Source organism: Calonectris borealis, chromosome 3 (assembly GCF_964195595.1).
Source record: "Calonectris borealis chromosome 3, bCalBor7.hap1.2, whole genome shotgun sequence".
Taxonomy (NCBI): domain Eukaryota; kingdom Metazoa; phylum Chordata; class Aves; order Procellariiformes; family Procellariidae; genus Calonectris; species Calonectris borealis.
The window spans coordinates 106,825,125-106,842,412 of NC_134314.1; the positions used below are offsets into that span (position 1 = coordinate 106,825,125).

General features: G+C 38.7%; 1 protein-coding gene across 2 annotated transcripts in view; it reads right to left on the reverse strand.

Moving 5' to 3' along the window:
• Positions 1-16,600, reverse strand: part of EPRS1 (glutamyl-prolyl-tRNA synthetase 1) — a 41,311-nt gene extending 24,711 nt beyond the window's left edge. For both annotated transcript variants that reach the window (XM_075147101.1, XM_075147100.1), the window contains exons 1-10: positions 16,428-16,600; positions 13,793-13,877; positions 9,283-9,382; positions 7,238-7,394; positions 5,942-6,081; positions 5,189-5,283; positions 3,757-3,883; positions 3,026-3,218; positions 2,478-2,649; positions 1,255-1,488 (exon numbers count right to left, since the gene is read on the reverse strand). In XM_075147101.1, coding sequence (XP_075003202.1) covers positions 1,255-1,488; positions 2,478-2,649; positions 3,026-3,218; positions 3,757-3,883; positions 5,189-5,283; positions 5,942-6,081; positions 7,238-7,394; positions 9,283-9,382; positions 13,793-13,877; positions 16,428-16,485 — 1,361 coding nt within the window. In that variant the 5' untranslated portion in view covers positions 16,486-16,600. The remainder of the gene's footprint in view (positions 1-1,254; positions 1,489-2,477; positions 2,650-3,025; positions 3,219-3,756; positions 3,884-5,188; positions 5,284-5,941; positions 6,082-7,237; positions 7,395-9,282; positions 9,383-13,792; positions 13,878-16,427) is intronic.
• Between the last annotated feature and the right edge of the window lie 688 nt (positions 16,601-17,288).

Here is a 17,288-nt window from a genome sequence, read left to right on the forward strand (position 1 = left end):
GGGAAGCCATCTCTTGGTGAAGTGGCTCTTCTCCTATATCTATTCAATCTCACGTCCCTCAAAAACTGGCAAGGCAAAAGTATGTCCCTATCACATTACTTCCTTTTCAATGGCACCTGAATAATGGAACCTGTAACAACAGGGCTTGATTCTTTCTTGCTCAAGAGAAACCAGAAAGAGATGAGTGACAATGACAATGTTACCTCTCAATGAGTAAGTGATAGAATTCTATGATTTTATTCTCTTATGCAAGAAATAAAAAGGCCTAATCTGAAATGTAAAATACGTGTTGGTGGGAACACGAATCAAACCTTGCTGAGGACCTAACAGGGAGGCTTAGGGAGGGAGAGGTCATCATAAGACCAGCTACACCTCTGGCGGGGAGGGCGGAGGGAAGATAATTTTGGCTCTAGAAGAGTGGCTCCATGCATAACATAGGGATCTAGGCTTCTAACAAAACTGAAAAATAAAACCAACAAAAAATAAAAGCACACTTGGCACACACCTAGGCAAGACAACCAGGCAGCCTAAGAACTTGTGTTAAATGACGCTCCCATAGACTGAGCACAGAATCACCTAAAACCAGCCCAGGAAAAACTCTACAAGCAGTTGTCTGACTTAGCATTATCCATGGATTTCTTCAGACTCCTGTACTATGAGGAGAGGACTTCAGATGGTGTGCTCCCACAGGTAGCCCATTGTGGGAATGAACAAAGAAGGAGCCTCTCTAGATTCCGAACTACTTGCAGAAGTGTAAACCCACGGCTCACCCTTTCTAGGAAAATACTTAAGCTACTAGGCCACCAAGCACTATCTGCAGAAATCCAGTTAATATGAAAAAAAAGAACAGAAAGAAGGAGGAGAGGGCAGGCGGGAGGGAAGTAGGACGGATTTGACTAGATGGATACGACCAGAAGTTCTTCGGTTCAGGCCCCCTTCTGGCATTGCTCAGGAATGTATCCAATGACTCAGAGTGGAAAATGTGTAAGTAGCACCCGCAGCAAGAGCCAGAGCCCAAAAATAAGCTCCTCATGTTTATTACAGGATATAAATATGTATGTACACAGTTACTGTATAGTAGTAAACAGACACATTGTACATGCAGAAGCCACTGTAATTAAACTATGTTCTTAAATATTGTTTAAATATTCATTCATACTGCTTTGATGTCTAAGCACTGTCCAAAACAGAGAATGCATGCATCAGTCACGAGTATCTTAAGGAACAATGCTGAACTACAACCATGTAACATACCATCCATCCACAAGCCCTTCGTTGACAAACCACGTAAGCTTTCTCTTAGAGAGCACAGTGTTGTTGAGGTTTAGCCGGCTATACTCCCATATATATGGTTTCCTTATGCCCAGTGCCTCAATGATCCAGTAGAATTGTTCATCTCTGTCATGGTATTCAGTTGTTCTCAATGCGTGTGTGACACCTTCAATACTGTCAACAATGGGGCAGGCAAAGTCATATGTGGGATAAACCCTGAGAATAAAGATCTTCAATTAGCAGGGCAGAAGAACAAAACACTTTCCTCACATGTAAACATTTAAACCAAGCATAATTTATATTTATATATTATAAATATTCATAATCTCTGATCCTGAAAACTTTCAGATCAAAACTAAAATAGCACATACACAACAAATTGTCCATAAAAAGATCCAGAGGGCAATACATTTTTAAAACAAAGAAAGTCTTCAAGAAATTAATTGATCATAGCCTTAATATTCAAGACAAAAAAAAAAATCCTACACTGCTACTGTTCTTTTCAAACACATAAAATGCTGACTTATAGGATTTTTTTTCCTTAAATATCAAAAAGCATCATCAGTTGACTGAATAATGTGCAAAGCTTTCATGTTTAAAAACAAACCTCTACCCACAGACATAGCTTTACTATTATACACACATTAAATCAATGTTTCCAAAAAGGGAGCTGTATAGCTGGAAACAGAGGTTTCAAATAAGCACTGAACCATAGCCTTGAACAATTGGGTAGGCTTACTTCAATACACAATGTAGTAATTCTTCATTCTGCACAAAGACAGCAGTTGCTGTGAAAATGGAAGCAGCTACTCAGGTAAGTAGATCAAGGATGTTTTGCAGCAATATAAAAATGTAGCAATGTAAAATTGCCACAGTTCAGTTTCAGCTCCAAGAGCTAAAGCAAACAGCTTTGTTGTCCAAGATACAGCCATTAAGTCTTAATTCATGTTTTGACTCAAAGCTCTTCATGGACATACAATGTATTTATGAAACAAAACTGAAATAATGTTCACTGCTGACCATGATGGCCAGCTTGCAGGTTTTAACAGTTATTTGCAGAAGTTTCAAAAAGTCAAGAGACTCATTACATATTCTGACTGAAAAATTCTAGCAGGTTCCAAGTATTAAAAGAAGTTTACTAAGGAACAGTAAATGCCCTAAAAAGAGCAAAAATCCCAGGCCACACAAGGAGGAAGTGGACATACTTGTAGGTACTTCCAGTACGTGGGTGAGGCTGGTTTTTACAACGATAAAGAGTTGGATCCCTCATACATCCATTGTTACTACTCATATCTATTTTTGCTCGTAGACAACAAGTTTGTCCATATTCTGTTCCCTTTTTCATTTCTTCCCACATTTGTAGATTCTTATTAACACCTAAGAACAATAAAAATAAATCATTTTCTAAGGTATTATGAAGTTGATACAGAACCACGTTTTACCACTGCAGTAACAAAAGCAACAGCACCCCCCCTCTTTAGACACTGGAATTCATTTTCACACATTTTACATTTTTAATTTTTTAAAAGTAGTAATGAATGGTGATGAATTCATACATACACAAGTTTACCGCACCTGTCTAAATGTACGCTTATTCCAGCCTTACAGAACAAAGCACTAAACACTTCCAAGTTCCTACAAGGACCTTAGAGATATGCAATTAGTCATCTCATCCATCTTTGTTAATAAAAATCAAGTCCTGATGCCAAATTAAAAAGATAAGAAAGCAAGACAGAAGCTTAAAATATCTTACAGTTATTTCTGTGTTTAGATTCCATTCTTTGTTCACGCTCTGCTTTCATTTGTTCTGCAGGAGTATCATCCACATATGCCTTCCCTTCTTGAATAAGCTTCTCAGCATATTTCATTATTGTTTCAAAGTGATCTGAGGTATATGTAAATTGATCTGGTTTGATGTGCAGCATTGCAACGTCTTCAAGAATAACCTGCAAAGTGTGAAATTGTATACTGTAATATTCAGGAAAGCTAGTTTTCTTAAGCCTTTATCTTCTTCATGCCAGATGTGGTGTTTTTAATGCTCCATTGTCCGGGAAGGATAAGCCATAAGAATAATATGACATGCATGAAAGAAAAGAGAGGCATGCACTTATCATTAATTCACAGCCTATAATTATAGGAGATCAGCCTTAGACAACTTCAAGAAAGAGGTAGGACAAGAAAAGGAGATGAAAGCTGAAACAAATTACTTGTTATGGACTAAGTAGTATTTATACAATGAGAACAAGAGTGTATTGCAAGAGTTGCGTATCTACATACTGTAAACATTGGAGAAAGGGAAGAAATAAGCTACTGGTAAAAGGGCTTTAAGCTTTTTAAGGTAAAGATGATGGAAATTTCTTCCAAGCATAAGACTTAAGTGTAATACTGATACCGTAAAAAAAAAGCGTGCAAGAACAAATCGGCATGTCATTTACCTTTGAAGTAGCTATACAGTGAATGGACTTCCCTGCTCTCTTATCATACCTTTTCAAAGTCTTCTTTCTCTTTTTCTGGATTTGTGTCATCAAATCTCATAATAAGTTTTCCTTTAAAGTTAACTTGGTAGTGCTGATTTAGCAGGGCAGCTTTGGCATGACCGATATGCAGATATCTAAAAAGGAAGTAAAAAATGAATATATACATCAGCACTACTTCAGCTAGACTTTTCTTTTTTTTTGTGAGGGAAGGAGAAAGAATGGAAAGCAATATCCAAGTTCAACAACCAAAAAAAAACCCATGATATTTGCTGAAATACTGTACATTTATGAAAGCAGATTATGTTTTTTCCTACCATAAACTTTGTAGTTAACTGTTAAAAATACCTAAATCTGTAAATTAAAGTTTCACTATGAATATAAAGACAGGACTGCAACTATCTCCAGTTTTACAGACTAACTTAAACTGACTGTTGATGATACTCAGTAGTACCAACCACATAATCTGAACCTACCACATTCAGAAGAGTGGAATTTTCTGAAATGGTGGTTGATGTGTATTTTTAAGATAAGCTAGAAAGCTACTGTCAATTTAAACTAAATATAAAAAACCCAAATCCACAAAATCAAAATCACTTCCAAAAAAAATTAAAAATACATGTGTCCCTAAAGAACAAGTGTTTTAAGTAAAACACCAGAATTAAGACACTAATAGCTACAAAAGTAATGTGAGAACAATATATGTTATACACATACGTGCACATACATGCACACTCATGATATCTGAGCAACAGTTTATACTGGACTAATAGAGTAAGAAACACTACTACAGAAGTCACATGATACTGAACAGCCAGTTTAATGAAGAAATGCAATCATGGAAATTTTACAACTCATCAGGTAATTCTGAAAAGAAACAGAAAATTAAAAGCTGGCTGAAAATTGTATTTATTAAATTCGCTCATCACATCCCCACTGTGTGATCTTTAAGGAGTTTGTGTGTTGGGACTAGATATAGTCTGGACCCCTAAACCAAAGGCCTCCATTACACATCTGGTGTCATGCTTCCCGAAGGGAGGCGATCCCTTCTTTCCCTTCTCAAATCTAAGCTTCCTTGAGAAGCACTGAGTCTTTTCACCCAACTCATAAAGACTTTATTTACACATCACAGCTCCTGTCAGTGCACACGCCTCCATTATCCATGCAAATGCCATCCTTCTGCTTCTCATCCCACTGCTGAGCAGCACCATGTCACCTGCTGGCAACTAATCTCCCTATTCAGGCAACACTGCAATGAGGCATAGAGGAGAAGTAAACGTACAGCTCTAACATAGCTTACACTCTTTTGCTTTAACACTCTTTTGGTTAAAAGTCTTGCCTGATAAGCTGATTAATACCCTCACCGAAGCACACTTTTTTCTTTTTTTTTTTTTAAAGAAAAAACACAAATAGAACCTTCTTAAAGAATCTGTGTTTCTTACCCACTTGCTTCAGGAGGAAACCTCACAATGACCTTTCCCATCTCTGCACCAGGAAGTTCAACAAACTTCCCAACATCCGCTTTCTTTTCTGTTGCCTTAAAAATTAACAGAGATATAATTACAGATCGCATTAGCTGTATAATCAGATATAAAACTCTAGATAATAGCTTCTTGCTCCAAGGTCTCCTTTCAAACCAGACAACAAAAAGCTGCTATATTGGACCCCAAATTCACCTCTTCACAACTTTCACATTACTCGTAGTACATAAAACTCCAGAATTTATCTTGTTTTGAAGTTATTCTGTCTTCAAATTTGATCCAGGGCTGAAAAGTCCCATCAAGTTGTTTAATTTATTCCATAGAACAAAAGAGTTGCTAGCCAAGTTTTTATATCTTAGTGTTCTTAACCTGAATGTGATTAACAAGTTCAATCAACCAAAGACTGCAACCTTTGCAGGTCTACCAGGATCTCAGAATCCTCTTCAGAAAAAGCAAACAATATATCTAAAGAGCAGTGGTGATTAAGAGGTGTCATTTTTACATGATTCCATTTAAGCACTGGACTACACCACTCATGCCTTTCTAAATATGAAAATGACAGCTTTATTTTTAAACAAGAGTTTACAAAAATTTAATTCACTGTACAACTGATTCTTTTTAACTTTTAATTCTCTAACTTAAAAAAAAAAAAAGTCTTATAGTGTATTCACACAAATAAAGCCACTCTCTCCAGAGGATCTGAGTAAATCTTACCATTTTAACCTTTGGTGTACCAGAAGCCCACTTGGCTCCTACTGACTGAAAAGCACGCTGTACCTCAAGAAAGCTGTACCATCGCTTTGCATGGACAGGAGCTTTGTTTTGCTGTAATTGCTCTTGCCATATGTTATTATCTGTTAGAAAACAAATCATTTTTCCAGCTATTAAATTACGAAAATGCAATGATTACCAACAGCAATTTTTAAGACTAAAAAAATATTATGTTTTTAAAAAAGCTACTTATGCTCTCTTCTGAAAAGACATTTAGCCATGGGGATACAAGTCATTCTAAAGCAAATTAAATAAACTCCCTCCAAATCCGAAACATACTGAATTATTTCTTGGCTTCATCAAAGCAGAAGGTGGAGGGGGACTGGGGAACATACATTTTTCTTTGTATCATCCACCTCAAAATTAATAACAACTTTTTTTTCAAGACAGAAATATAGGATATCCCTCTAGTGTGTCTACATTTGACATTTTCTAAGCTTTACCAGAAACGAAACATGTATCAATACTACCCTTTATTTTTGAGGGGCTGTATTCCCACAATCTACTTTTCAAGGAACACAACTTCACTAGAAAGATTCTGATGGGGAAAGGAGAAAAAAAAAAAGTAAGTAGTACACTCCTTTCAGACTTCTCTCAAGAGCAGCAACTTTCAAAAAATACTGAAAGATGTTAGCCTTTAATCTTGAATATGTATTTCACTTGCAAGACGAATTTGGTCATACTGAATGGTAGATTGACACCTATCAACTTTAGACATACGTCTAAGAGACTATAAAAACCAAACCCATAAAACAGTTCTAACCTCTAAGGGTATTTCATAGGGTAACATATACCTCTTTTAATAATTCAAACTAAACACCAAAGATATTTCCTCTACTAAGATAATGCCATTGAAAAGTCTGTGTATATAATTTTACTCTGTATTACAAAATAATTTAAATATTTAATCCAAAATGTTGGGCCACAGCAAATTTTCATATTTAGGAAACAGGTAATAAAAAGACACTCTTACAGTTAACACAAAAGAAGTTAAAAAAATTCCCATCTATAATTACATCCTATAAATTTCCACATATAACAACAATTAAAAAAAATTCTAGGGTTTCCTAAGCTATGCTATTCCCACCACTAGTGATGCACAGGCCAAAGCAGTATGCACAATAGTATACAGTCTGCCATACAGCTAAGAGTTGTTACTAGCATCCACAAAAAGGAAATTTGAGGACTCCTGGTGTACACTGATTGCAAGCCAATGAAAGCAAGAGCATATACTGATACCTTTTAGTACAGCCCAGACACACAAGTCTGCGAGACTCAGAGAGTTTCCCACCAAGTACGTTCTCAGAGACAGACAGTGGTTGAGCTCTTGGACTGCTGAAAGAAACTGGCTGGCAGTAGATAACTTCGTAGTGCTAAACTCCAGCCAATGGTCAATCTAGTTTTAAGGGACAAAAGATAGTCAAAGTTACTAAAAGAATGAGAAAGAAGCTTGTTAAAAATCTGAGGTAATATACAATCCATTTAATAGCAGAACAGAAAAGATTAACTGGAACATTAGCATGAAACATATTGGACAATAAATCACAATTTATGCTCAAAGAACATTTAAAATAAAACATACCGAAACATTCACCCAGAACTATACTAAATTATTAAATTTAATTTCTTCCTTCAGGATGTATTCAAACTGCTGAAAATACCAACTTTACTGAAGCTATTCCCATCGGTAAAAATAATCAGCAGTTCTTAGGTACTTCTTTATCACACACATATAATAATAGTCATTATCCTTCAACTATTTAGACACCACATTTGTGACCTCTTTGATCTTTCTGGTACTGCTACTGGACAAGTATACCATTTTCCCCTCTCTTCTCTGCCTCATCTCCTTTTAGATTTGAAGAAATCAAATCCTTCTCCCACCTCATTTCCCTCCCCCCTCTCCTGCAAAACAGTCTCCTCCTATAAAAGGAAACATATCTTGGTACATAAATTTAAAAAAATTAAGAATCAGGCCATTGGTTAATAACATAGGTCTGTCTATAAATTGAATCCCTCAATTCTGTAAGAGGCTGTCTCCTCTAGTCCTCTGTCCCTATTTCATGTGCAAGTGTTCTGTAAACTGCATCAGGAATCCTTCCAATATTCGAGCCAACGTGGCAGGCACAGATGTAATTACACTACCACAGTATTCAGTTCAGTCATTTGCAGTTATGCTCCAAAATATTTGTACCACAAATGCAGCTGTCACTGTACTTCTCGAAGTACAACTTCATTTTTGAAAGATGCAGAAGTGAAAAGAAGTATTTTATCAGAAATACCAATCTTGAAAGCGTGTTTGCAGAGGTCTCAGGGCTAAATTTAAAAACAAGGGTTTTAAGAAAACTTTAAGAAAGTTTAAATAGCCACAAGATAACCTACAGCTTTTTAAATGCCTTACAAGTAATACACTAAGACAACACTTCCCTTAAGACCAGCTATAAGGGCTGAAGAATGATTACTACTAGCTTCAAGTACGTGTAGAAAAGAGTTGAATCAAGTCCTTTGGTTCCCTCCCCAAATTTCAGGGGAAATAAATTTCAATTTATCTGTTAGTTTCAGCCACCAACTTAAAATTCAGCATATGATTATTCTGAACTAGACTCAGGAAGAATTCCCTCTCATTTCGTATCATATCCACAGTTCCTAAAACTTTTTGTAATCTGTGTAAGCAAAGAAGACCAAGAAAGTTCCCTCTTTGGCACAAAAATTCTGGTGCCCCCATGGCACCACTAGGGAAGCATTACGGAATATAGGACTTTGCACGAGGGAACAGTCCATCTATGCGGCGACGTTTCACCACATTTCACTGAATGAAATTGGGGTCCGGGTTTTGTCCATCATATACAGCAAAAACTAATTCAGTATTTCAATATTATACAGTGTTCCTTGGTGTTATACTGAAGTGTTACAAGGTAGCAACTGATGGCAACAGAGCTGACAAGAGCGAAGAGGGAAAACTGCAGATATCACCTTCCAACGTGAATTATCTTGTATTAGTGAACCGTGAGGTTAGGAGTTGCTGTTGCAGGGGTGGGAAAGGGCAACCCTTTCAATGCTTAGATTTATGACTCTTCTTTATAAGAAAGAGCAAGCTTAAGAAAATAAAACCCTCTCAGAATCCCACATAGTTTGCACCTCATTCTAACAATAAAATGCAGAACAATAGACACAAGTTCCTAAAACAAAACAAAACAAACAAAGAAACCCAACTTTGATCGCAGGCCAAAAGAGAGGAGAAAAAGAAAAAGGAAAAAAAAGAGAGAGGCATGATTCCTTCTCACCTCAGTGTGTTCCAACAGATTCGAACCATACAACCCAGCAGAACCAGCAACTCTAGCCAGATAACGAGCTATTGAATTCACATCGGTAAATGAAACATGCCTAAAAAAAGAAAGAGGCAAAATAAAGGTATATTAAATTACTACCTCCAGTTCAATTTTATTTGTACACACATAGCTGAAACATGTGTAAAGCAAACGCAAAATAATTTCTGGGTGAACCAACAGGTACCAGGTCACCAGAATAAAAAAAAATTATCTAGCGAAAGAATCTATCAGTCCTTGCTTTTCTATCACCAGATGGAACAATAAGCTTCTAAACATGAAACAATTTTGTTTTGATAGACAGAAATGAAGAAAATAAAACTCTGATTATTCTTTGAAAGAATTAAGTTCTCTCTCCACATCTGACAGAATGTGGAAGTATAACTTGACCTGCTTATTTTCCAGAATATAAGGAGCTAAATCAAGATTCGTTTTCTTTTCTTTTCATACAAGAAGGATGACTTTGAAGAGGATTCCTAGAGAATCTACAGAGGAATCAAGAGGTCTCCACTTGGTTTTAAGGGCTAGCATCAGAGGAAAAAAACCTGTTCATTTGTTACTCACTTTACTCAGTTCACACTTGATAGACACTATCCCCTGTTGAACAAACTTGGCTACCTGTACTTTTGTTTTTTACGCAGTCTTCTCCAGGTAAAAGACTAATTTGAATTTGCTTTTCCCATTCTGCTTTTGAAAATTCTCAATAGATCTGGAGGCAAAAGGCTCTCCAAAGAGCATACTTCTGTGTTTTAACCTCCCTTTTCCACCTTACATACAGTATTACAAAAAGTTGCATACTGTCAGACATCTAGCTTCAAATTAATCTAAGATAAATGCGAACATTTTCATTAATATTTACTAAAGAGCTTTGGAAGAAAGATGCACCACAACCATCAACTGTCCAGATAATACTCATCTCCACAGTCCCACATAGGTGTAGATTACAAAATTAGAGCTCCAATTGCTTCTAAACAAGCATTGACATCAACAAAAAGAGTTCCTGTAAGTGTTCTGTTCCACTCAATTTAATGGAATGAATGCTACACTTCAATTTGTCCAAACAAGGTTTCATTTCTATTCTGCCACTGTTCTGTACTTCCCGTTACACTTACTGTGTCTCTTATAAAATTAAAAGAATTTGTGATAGCCCTCAAAAAGCCTTGCAAAAATCAATGAAAGTTCTGAAAAAGATACAGAAGACTTCTTGATATATTAACAATTATAATGAGCCCCATTTTTAGTACAAGTGGATCAGCCAGTCTCATTAGGTTAACTGCACTAAAACCTAAGGAACATAGTTCATTTGTAGTTTTGTTGCTTCTAGCTTTTCAAGTTTCTAGGATCCAGTATACAGAAGATCCATAAAATATAACTAAAACCAAAAACCACAGTGGGGGGATTAACATACACAAAGTATGTCCTATTATAATTTCACATTGTTATCAGATTTTATTGAAGCTTTTTCAAACTAAGAAAACCAAAACATTTCTAATACATTTGCATCTACAGAAAGTCCGTGAAATGTGGTTTTATTGTTTTCACTAGTTCATACTAAAACAAATACTCTTCATTACTCGAGCAAAACTGAATAAATATATGAAATGTGACAATTTTACTCTGAGTAAAGCCTTACTTGTGCTTAAAAAGTTGTTTATTTTCTTTGGGAAAAAAAGATCTACTTCCACCCAAACATAGTGTTAATTGGCCTCCTTTCTTTGAGAAAGTTACAAAACATTAAGGCTGCTCTTTGCAGCTAGCGCCTGCTAACTCCAGGGGTAAGTAAGGAAGAATAACCAGGGACAATGTAATGTTACAGGCAAAGAGTAAGTGTCTCTGGAAAGTGACATGAAATGCCACATAATTAAATATCTGGGCAAATGGGGGAAGGAAAAAGAAAAAACAAACAAAACACAGAGAATCTCCAATTGTAATAAGTCATTATTTGAATTAATTTATGAAAAGCATTGCAGAATGGTTCTGTGCAAAGGTTAGATACATCTGCTTAAGAGTAATACTACTCTGAAGCATGCATGTGCTCACAACACAAAACAGAAAAGCTGTACTGCAGGTAAGATGCAGGTATACTCCATAATGCCATCAGCATTTAGCAGTGTGGTTTGTTTAGGAGCTACTACCACATGAAGTTTTGAAGCTAAGGCTTGAAAAATAACCTTTGAAATAAAATTCATAATCTCAAATTAGTGATAAACTTTTCAGCTAACAAGCTGACAGCTACGTTTCAGCTAGTTAGCTGAAAAGTTTGTCATCAGATTTTAACTGCACTTCAAAATATAACCTAGAAAAATAGCAAAAAAATGTCCTCTCTTGTTCAAGTCAAGTCATTAGAACTAATGGTTTCCTGAAAAAAAAAAAAAAAAAACAAAAAAAACAAAGTCTGAAATATCCCAAGTGAATTTCAAGTCATGCCAAAATAAGATAGCTTCAGCAGAATTGATGCCATGAAATCCATTTACCAAAAGCATTAGTTGAGATATGAATTCAGCTGATGCTTCTCAAGTCACAGATACACTTTTAACAGACTTTAAAATAGAGAATAAATTTTTAAAATGATTGTACAACCAAGCAAGAGAAAATTAATGCAATATTGAGGTTTGGAATAACTTCTTAAACATAATCCAATGCCAGGGACGAGATGACACTAATACGTAAAAAATTCCATCTGATGGAACCATGATTCTAGATATTATCCACATGTGGCCGAAGTGCAGAAAAAGAGCTTTGGCTTTACATTTCTGACAATTTCTGTTACAGTTAATGCAATGCAGTGGGAAGAAGCCATGGGAATATAAAATTATTTAATAAAATGAAATATTATTTCAAAGCTGAGTATATAAATTTATATTATTCCAAAATCATCCCCACGTGTCACAGGAGTGTATATGTGCATGTATGTCTTTTGGTATATACATACACACACACTGCCTAAACTGAGAAAGGAAAATGAAACCAAAATCTGACTAAGACTACTTAAGGGGAAAACTCTCTCATGAGACGAAAAAACATCCAATTAACTCTCTGTTATGTATGCTGTATCCCACATGTGCATAACACATACTGAAAATTATTAAGACTGTACCAATTAAGTCCCAATACAACCTGCCACATTTCTCTTGCTTCAATTCAAAATCACAAATTCAATGCCATCACTAGGCACAGCAAAAGACAACATGTAAAATCAGAGATTACAATAAGGAAAGAACTCACATCCGAGTTCAACTCTAACATTTTAAACAGAAAGCAGTATTTGCAACCAGTAGAGCAATCATTATGATTGAAGACTCTGAATTATCCTGTGCTTTGATTTTTTGCAGAAATATATACATAGTGACAAGCCCTTTCCCTAAGGTTAGACGACAGTGGAAAAGCTCAGTCAGTGTTAATTTATGAGGATCAAGTCAGGATCTCCACAACACAACATAAAAATACTATGTTGTTTTTATAACCATTCTACATACATGCAGGAATATGAATTTATGATGCATTGGTGGCTCTAACAGCATCTTCTACTGAAACAGCTCACAAAATGCAAGTTTGTCAGCGTGTCTGTGAATTCCCTGTTCTTTCAAAAAACAAGCAGTATTCAAAAACTACACTAATTCCAAACTCATCATGACGTTAATATACTTTAAGTTAGGGCTGCAATGTTTATGGGTCAAATATGCTCTTATTGTAGATATTAGACATCAGAGATTGCCACTGATATGTCAGTGGTACTTAAGATATCAGGATATCTCCTCTTGATATATCCAGGTATCTTACCTGATATGGAATCTAAGATGACAATGCAGCTTCCCAAAACTAACAGCATTAGTCCTGCATTTCTGATATGCATATGATCCTACTCAGATCATAAAAACCACCTTTATGCCCCAAACTTGAAAATATTTATTCCAATGGCAGAGTATTTTTAGAAGGATAGACAACAGATTTCCACAAAAATTTCCAAGATTCTTTCTTCAGGATGCATACACTGGATAGGATGGCATAATTAATTAGCACTTTTTTGAGGTAACATCATGCCTTCACTTATATGCAGCAGTAAGCCCAAAATAATGCCATGTAAACCTTTAAAATTCATTCCACCTCATATGTACAAGTCCAAGGAATCTTGTATACTAACCTTGCCTAATACAAAATGGCCTTGCTTTTGATAATCCATGACACCTCAAAAAGGCAAATACCTAAACAATAAAGTGACTGGTACAGCATAAACAATTAGACATAAGTGCATGCAAATAAGAATACCAGAGCTCTTTCCATAAAGATTTAGTTTAGAATATAATGTAAATGTTTTGTCTGTGCTACAAAGAGACATCAGTAACGCAGTGATGAATAAAACTCTATTCTTCTCTTCCACCTACCTGAAAAGGTTACTGTCAATGTTACAACCATGTGATTTTTAAAACTGCTGACCCAAAGCTAGAAGGAGAGATGCAAAGTCACTTACTCGGACACATGGAGGATGGTTTCTTTGCCTTCTTCCACTGAAATCTCAACATCATTCTTCACATGCTCCACCGTCAGCAAAGCTCCTTTAAAAACAAAAACCAAGAGAAAAAGATACTGAACTTTCTTCCAGGAAAGACATCTTTCATAGCAGCAACAAAAGAGTTACATTTATTATCTAATAGGACCAGGTGACTGAACTGGCTCTTTCAAGTAAGATTGCCCAGGGAAGAAATCAATGTTCAGTCTCATAGCAAGAGGCTTCTTATTCTTGGCAATCCTTACAGCTTCAAATTGATAATGGCCAGCATACAGTAACCTGCAGTGAGCTCAGCAAGTGTCGGCAGCAATACATTTTGCTTCCTAAGGGTATTGTAAAAATTAGTCCTGTCCCCCAATATACGTAGAGAAGTAATCAAATTGCTTTTATTGAACAGTATAGTAACGTACTCCATCCCAGCCTTGACATATGCATCAAAGGAGATCAATTACTGAATATACCAGTACTTTCTGAAAAAGGATGAGACTATTTTAAACCTGTTAAATATGTTTATGAAAAGATTAGCCATTCAAAACCAAGAAATCTACCCATGTAAAAGTGCACGAAGCTTATACAGGGTTTTCAAAGTAGTTCACCAGTGACAGTAAAGGACGGTCTCTAGAAATAAAAGAATTATTGAAGTTTTTAGGCTACATTAGGAAGACAGCTCTGCCCATATTCAAAGTGGTTTGATGCAAACCTGCTCTGATCTCGATGCTCTATAGCATGACACAGTAGCCCAAACACAGCACCGAGCTAACTTGGCTGTATTTCTGGATTGGCTCTGGTCCAGATTCAGCCTGCTAAGCATAAGTAGAGGAGCTTGTGTTCTTTTGCTTTGGTCAGAAGCATGTACAAAGACAGCAAGCTTCTGCATAGGCAAATATTACTTAAATGAAACTAGCCAAAGGACTATACTCTAGGTCTTGAAAGGCATCTAACTTGTTACAGTTTTCATAGTGTGCCATGTGCTTTATCTTCCCTAGAACAATGCACAGACTACCCAAAGGCAGATGATGTTGTAAGCTATTAATACATTGGCCTAAATATAAAGCACTGGAGCTAGGAATTCCCTAGCTCTCAGCTCTGCTCAGCTGCAAACCCTTCTTGTGGCATTAAGCTTTTAGCAACAGTAAGCCAAGGTTCTTCTCATCCCTCAGTTACCCATCTGCGAAAGTCAGGATGACATCCCTTATGCAATATGTTTGTAAGACATGTAAGTATTTTAATAACGTGCACGGAAATGCTTTGAAAATGACAAGTATTATGCACACCAAGCTATGAAGCTATGTAATTAATACTAATGACATTAAAAGCTACTACACTTTTCCCAGTGTACAGCCATGATGAATAGTACAAAGTAGGAATGAGTAGGATGAGTATGCTTGTGTTCTTGATACAAATGTTTACCAAAGTGTTTCATCTGTAATATGTAATATTTCTGACATAATTATGCTATCTTCTGAATTAAATCTCTAGTGCGACTCACCAGCTATTAAAAGGAAAGAATCCTCCAAAGCCCCTAAACCCATGTTAATTGTACCTCATATTGCATCATATCTTTTCTAGCAAATCAGTATAAACTTGTATCAGGAGAAATGTTATTTAAAACTTATATATTATTATACCTTAAATCCTTAGTCATGCAAGTTGTATTCAATTCGCAAATGCATTTGGCAATAACAGCATGAAAAAGAAATTAATAAACTAAGATGAAGAATAGGAAGAAAATGTATTTTGAATAGTTGTAACAAAATGGAGAAATGGTATGGAATACATATAAAAGGCTGTTTCCATGTGGCAGAAAATGTAATGAAGGAGGTTCTCACATTTTTAAAGGCAAAATAACATCGAAGGACACCGAGCAACAGAAAAAGTAAGATTTTGCAGTGCAACTTTGAAACAGCTCCCCAGACGAGCCGAATTTTAGCAGCAGATTAGAACTGACAAGGAAAGATAGCAGCAATTAGGCAGAACTCACAAACAAGCAATGTGAATTACGGCTGCCTTGAAAATTTAGCCTCAACGTGCTAAGTCACTCGCAGGGTGTACCCATGACTCAGTTTCTTTAGCGTAAGTTATGTCAAGTGCCGGCAGCTGTCACCACTGCCCAAACAGCTACCTGAAAAGCAACCCGAGGGCGGCAGGACCGGACCGACCCTGCCCGATCCCCACGTTCTGGGGGCCGGGCAGGCGCGGCGGAGCAGTCGCTGCGGAGCCCGACACGCGGCCGGGCTCCCAGGCCGGCGCCTCCTCAGCACCTCAAGTGCCAGCGGGACCCCGCGGGGGCCAGTCCCCGGCGGTGACGTGCTCCCTCAGCGCCGGCCCCTCAGCGAGGGGGGCTCGCCCCGCGCCCCGGGGACCCGCCGTGCCAAGGCCTACAGCAGGGCCGGGCCGCAGAGGGCAGGACGGACGCGGGCCGCCCCTCACGCCTCGCCCGTCCCCGCACGCGAGGACAACCGGCGTGCGGCGCCGCATGATGCAACGCGGCGGCCACGCGCCCCGCGCACGGCCCAGCGGGCGGGCGGTGAGGGGACAGCACCCCGCTAGGCCCCCCGAGGGAGCGGGGAGGAAGCAAGGGCCGGCCCGCACTTACCGAGCGGGGGGCTCCCCGCGCTGACGGTGAGGCTCAGCGCCGCCATCCCCGCCGCCATTCCCGCCGGCGCCGCGCCGGAACCAAAGGGGAGAGTGGGGCGGGGCGCGCGGCAGCGCCAGCTCGGCAAGGGCCAGCTCAGCAGGCCCCGCCCCCGCCCGCCGCCGCCGCGGGGCGGGGCCGCGCTCTGTCACTTCCGGCGGGAGGAGCTGTGGTGGTGGTGGGTGAGGCGGTCCTGTTACCGCCGGTCGGTCTCTGCGGGGGCGACCGGGCCGGGGCCCGCAGTCCACCAGGAGGAGGCGGTGAGGTTGGAGTCGGACGGCAGATGATTCGTGGGCGGTGCGCAGGGCTCTCCTGGCCGGCGGGGCGCCCGCCCGCGCCAGGTGAAGCAGCGGGGAAGCCGCCCTGGACGGGTGCTCGGTAGAGGCGGGCGGCTGCGTGGATGCTGCCCTGCCTCTGAGCGTCCCTGTGGCCTCACTGGGGCCGGGTGCTCACCGGCGGGTGCAGCCCGACGGCGGGAGCGGTGTTTGGGGCCGGCGCTTCTCCTCTCACAGCTGCTCCGGCGCTTGGGCAGAGCCTTCCCGAGAGCTCTGCAGGAGTTAACCGTAAAAACTCTTGAGTTAGGTGTCTGGCAGCAGCTGCGGGGGTAGTTTCAGTCCCTTTTCTATATATAATGAAACAAACAAATGGAACAGTGCAACATAAACCGACACAAATATTTGAGTACAGTGGTTTTACCCATCTGTTTTCGTAGAATGTTACTTGTTACATTCCTCACAAAGACGCAGATTTTGCAGTGGGTCAAACTAGCCTTGGGATGAATTACAAAAATACTGTGTCAGCAGTTTCTCACAGGAGACACTC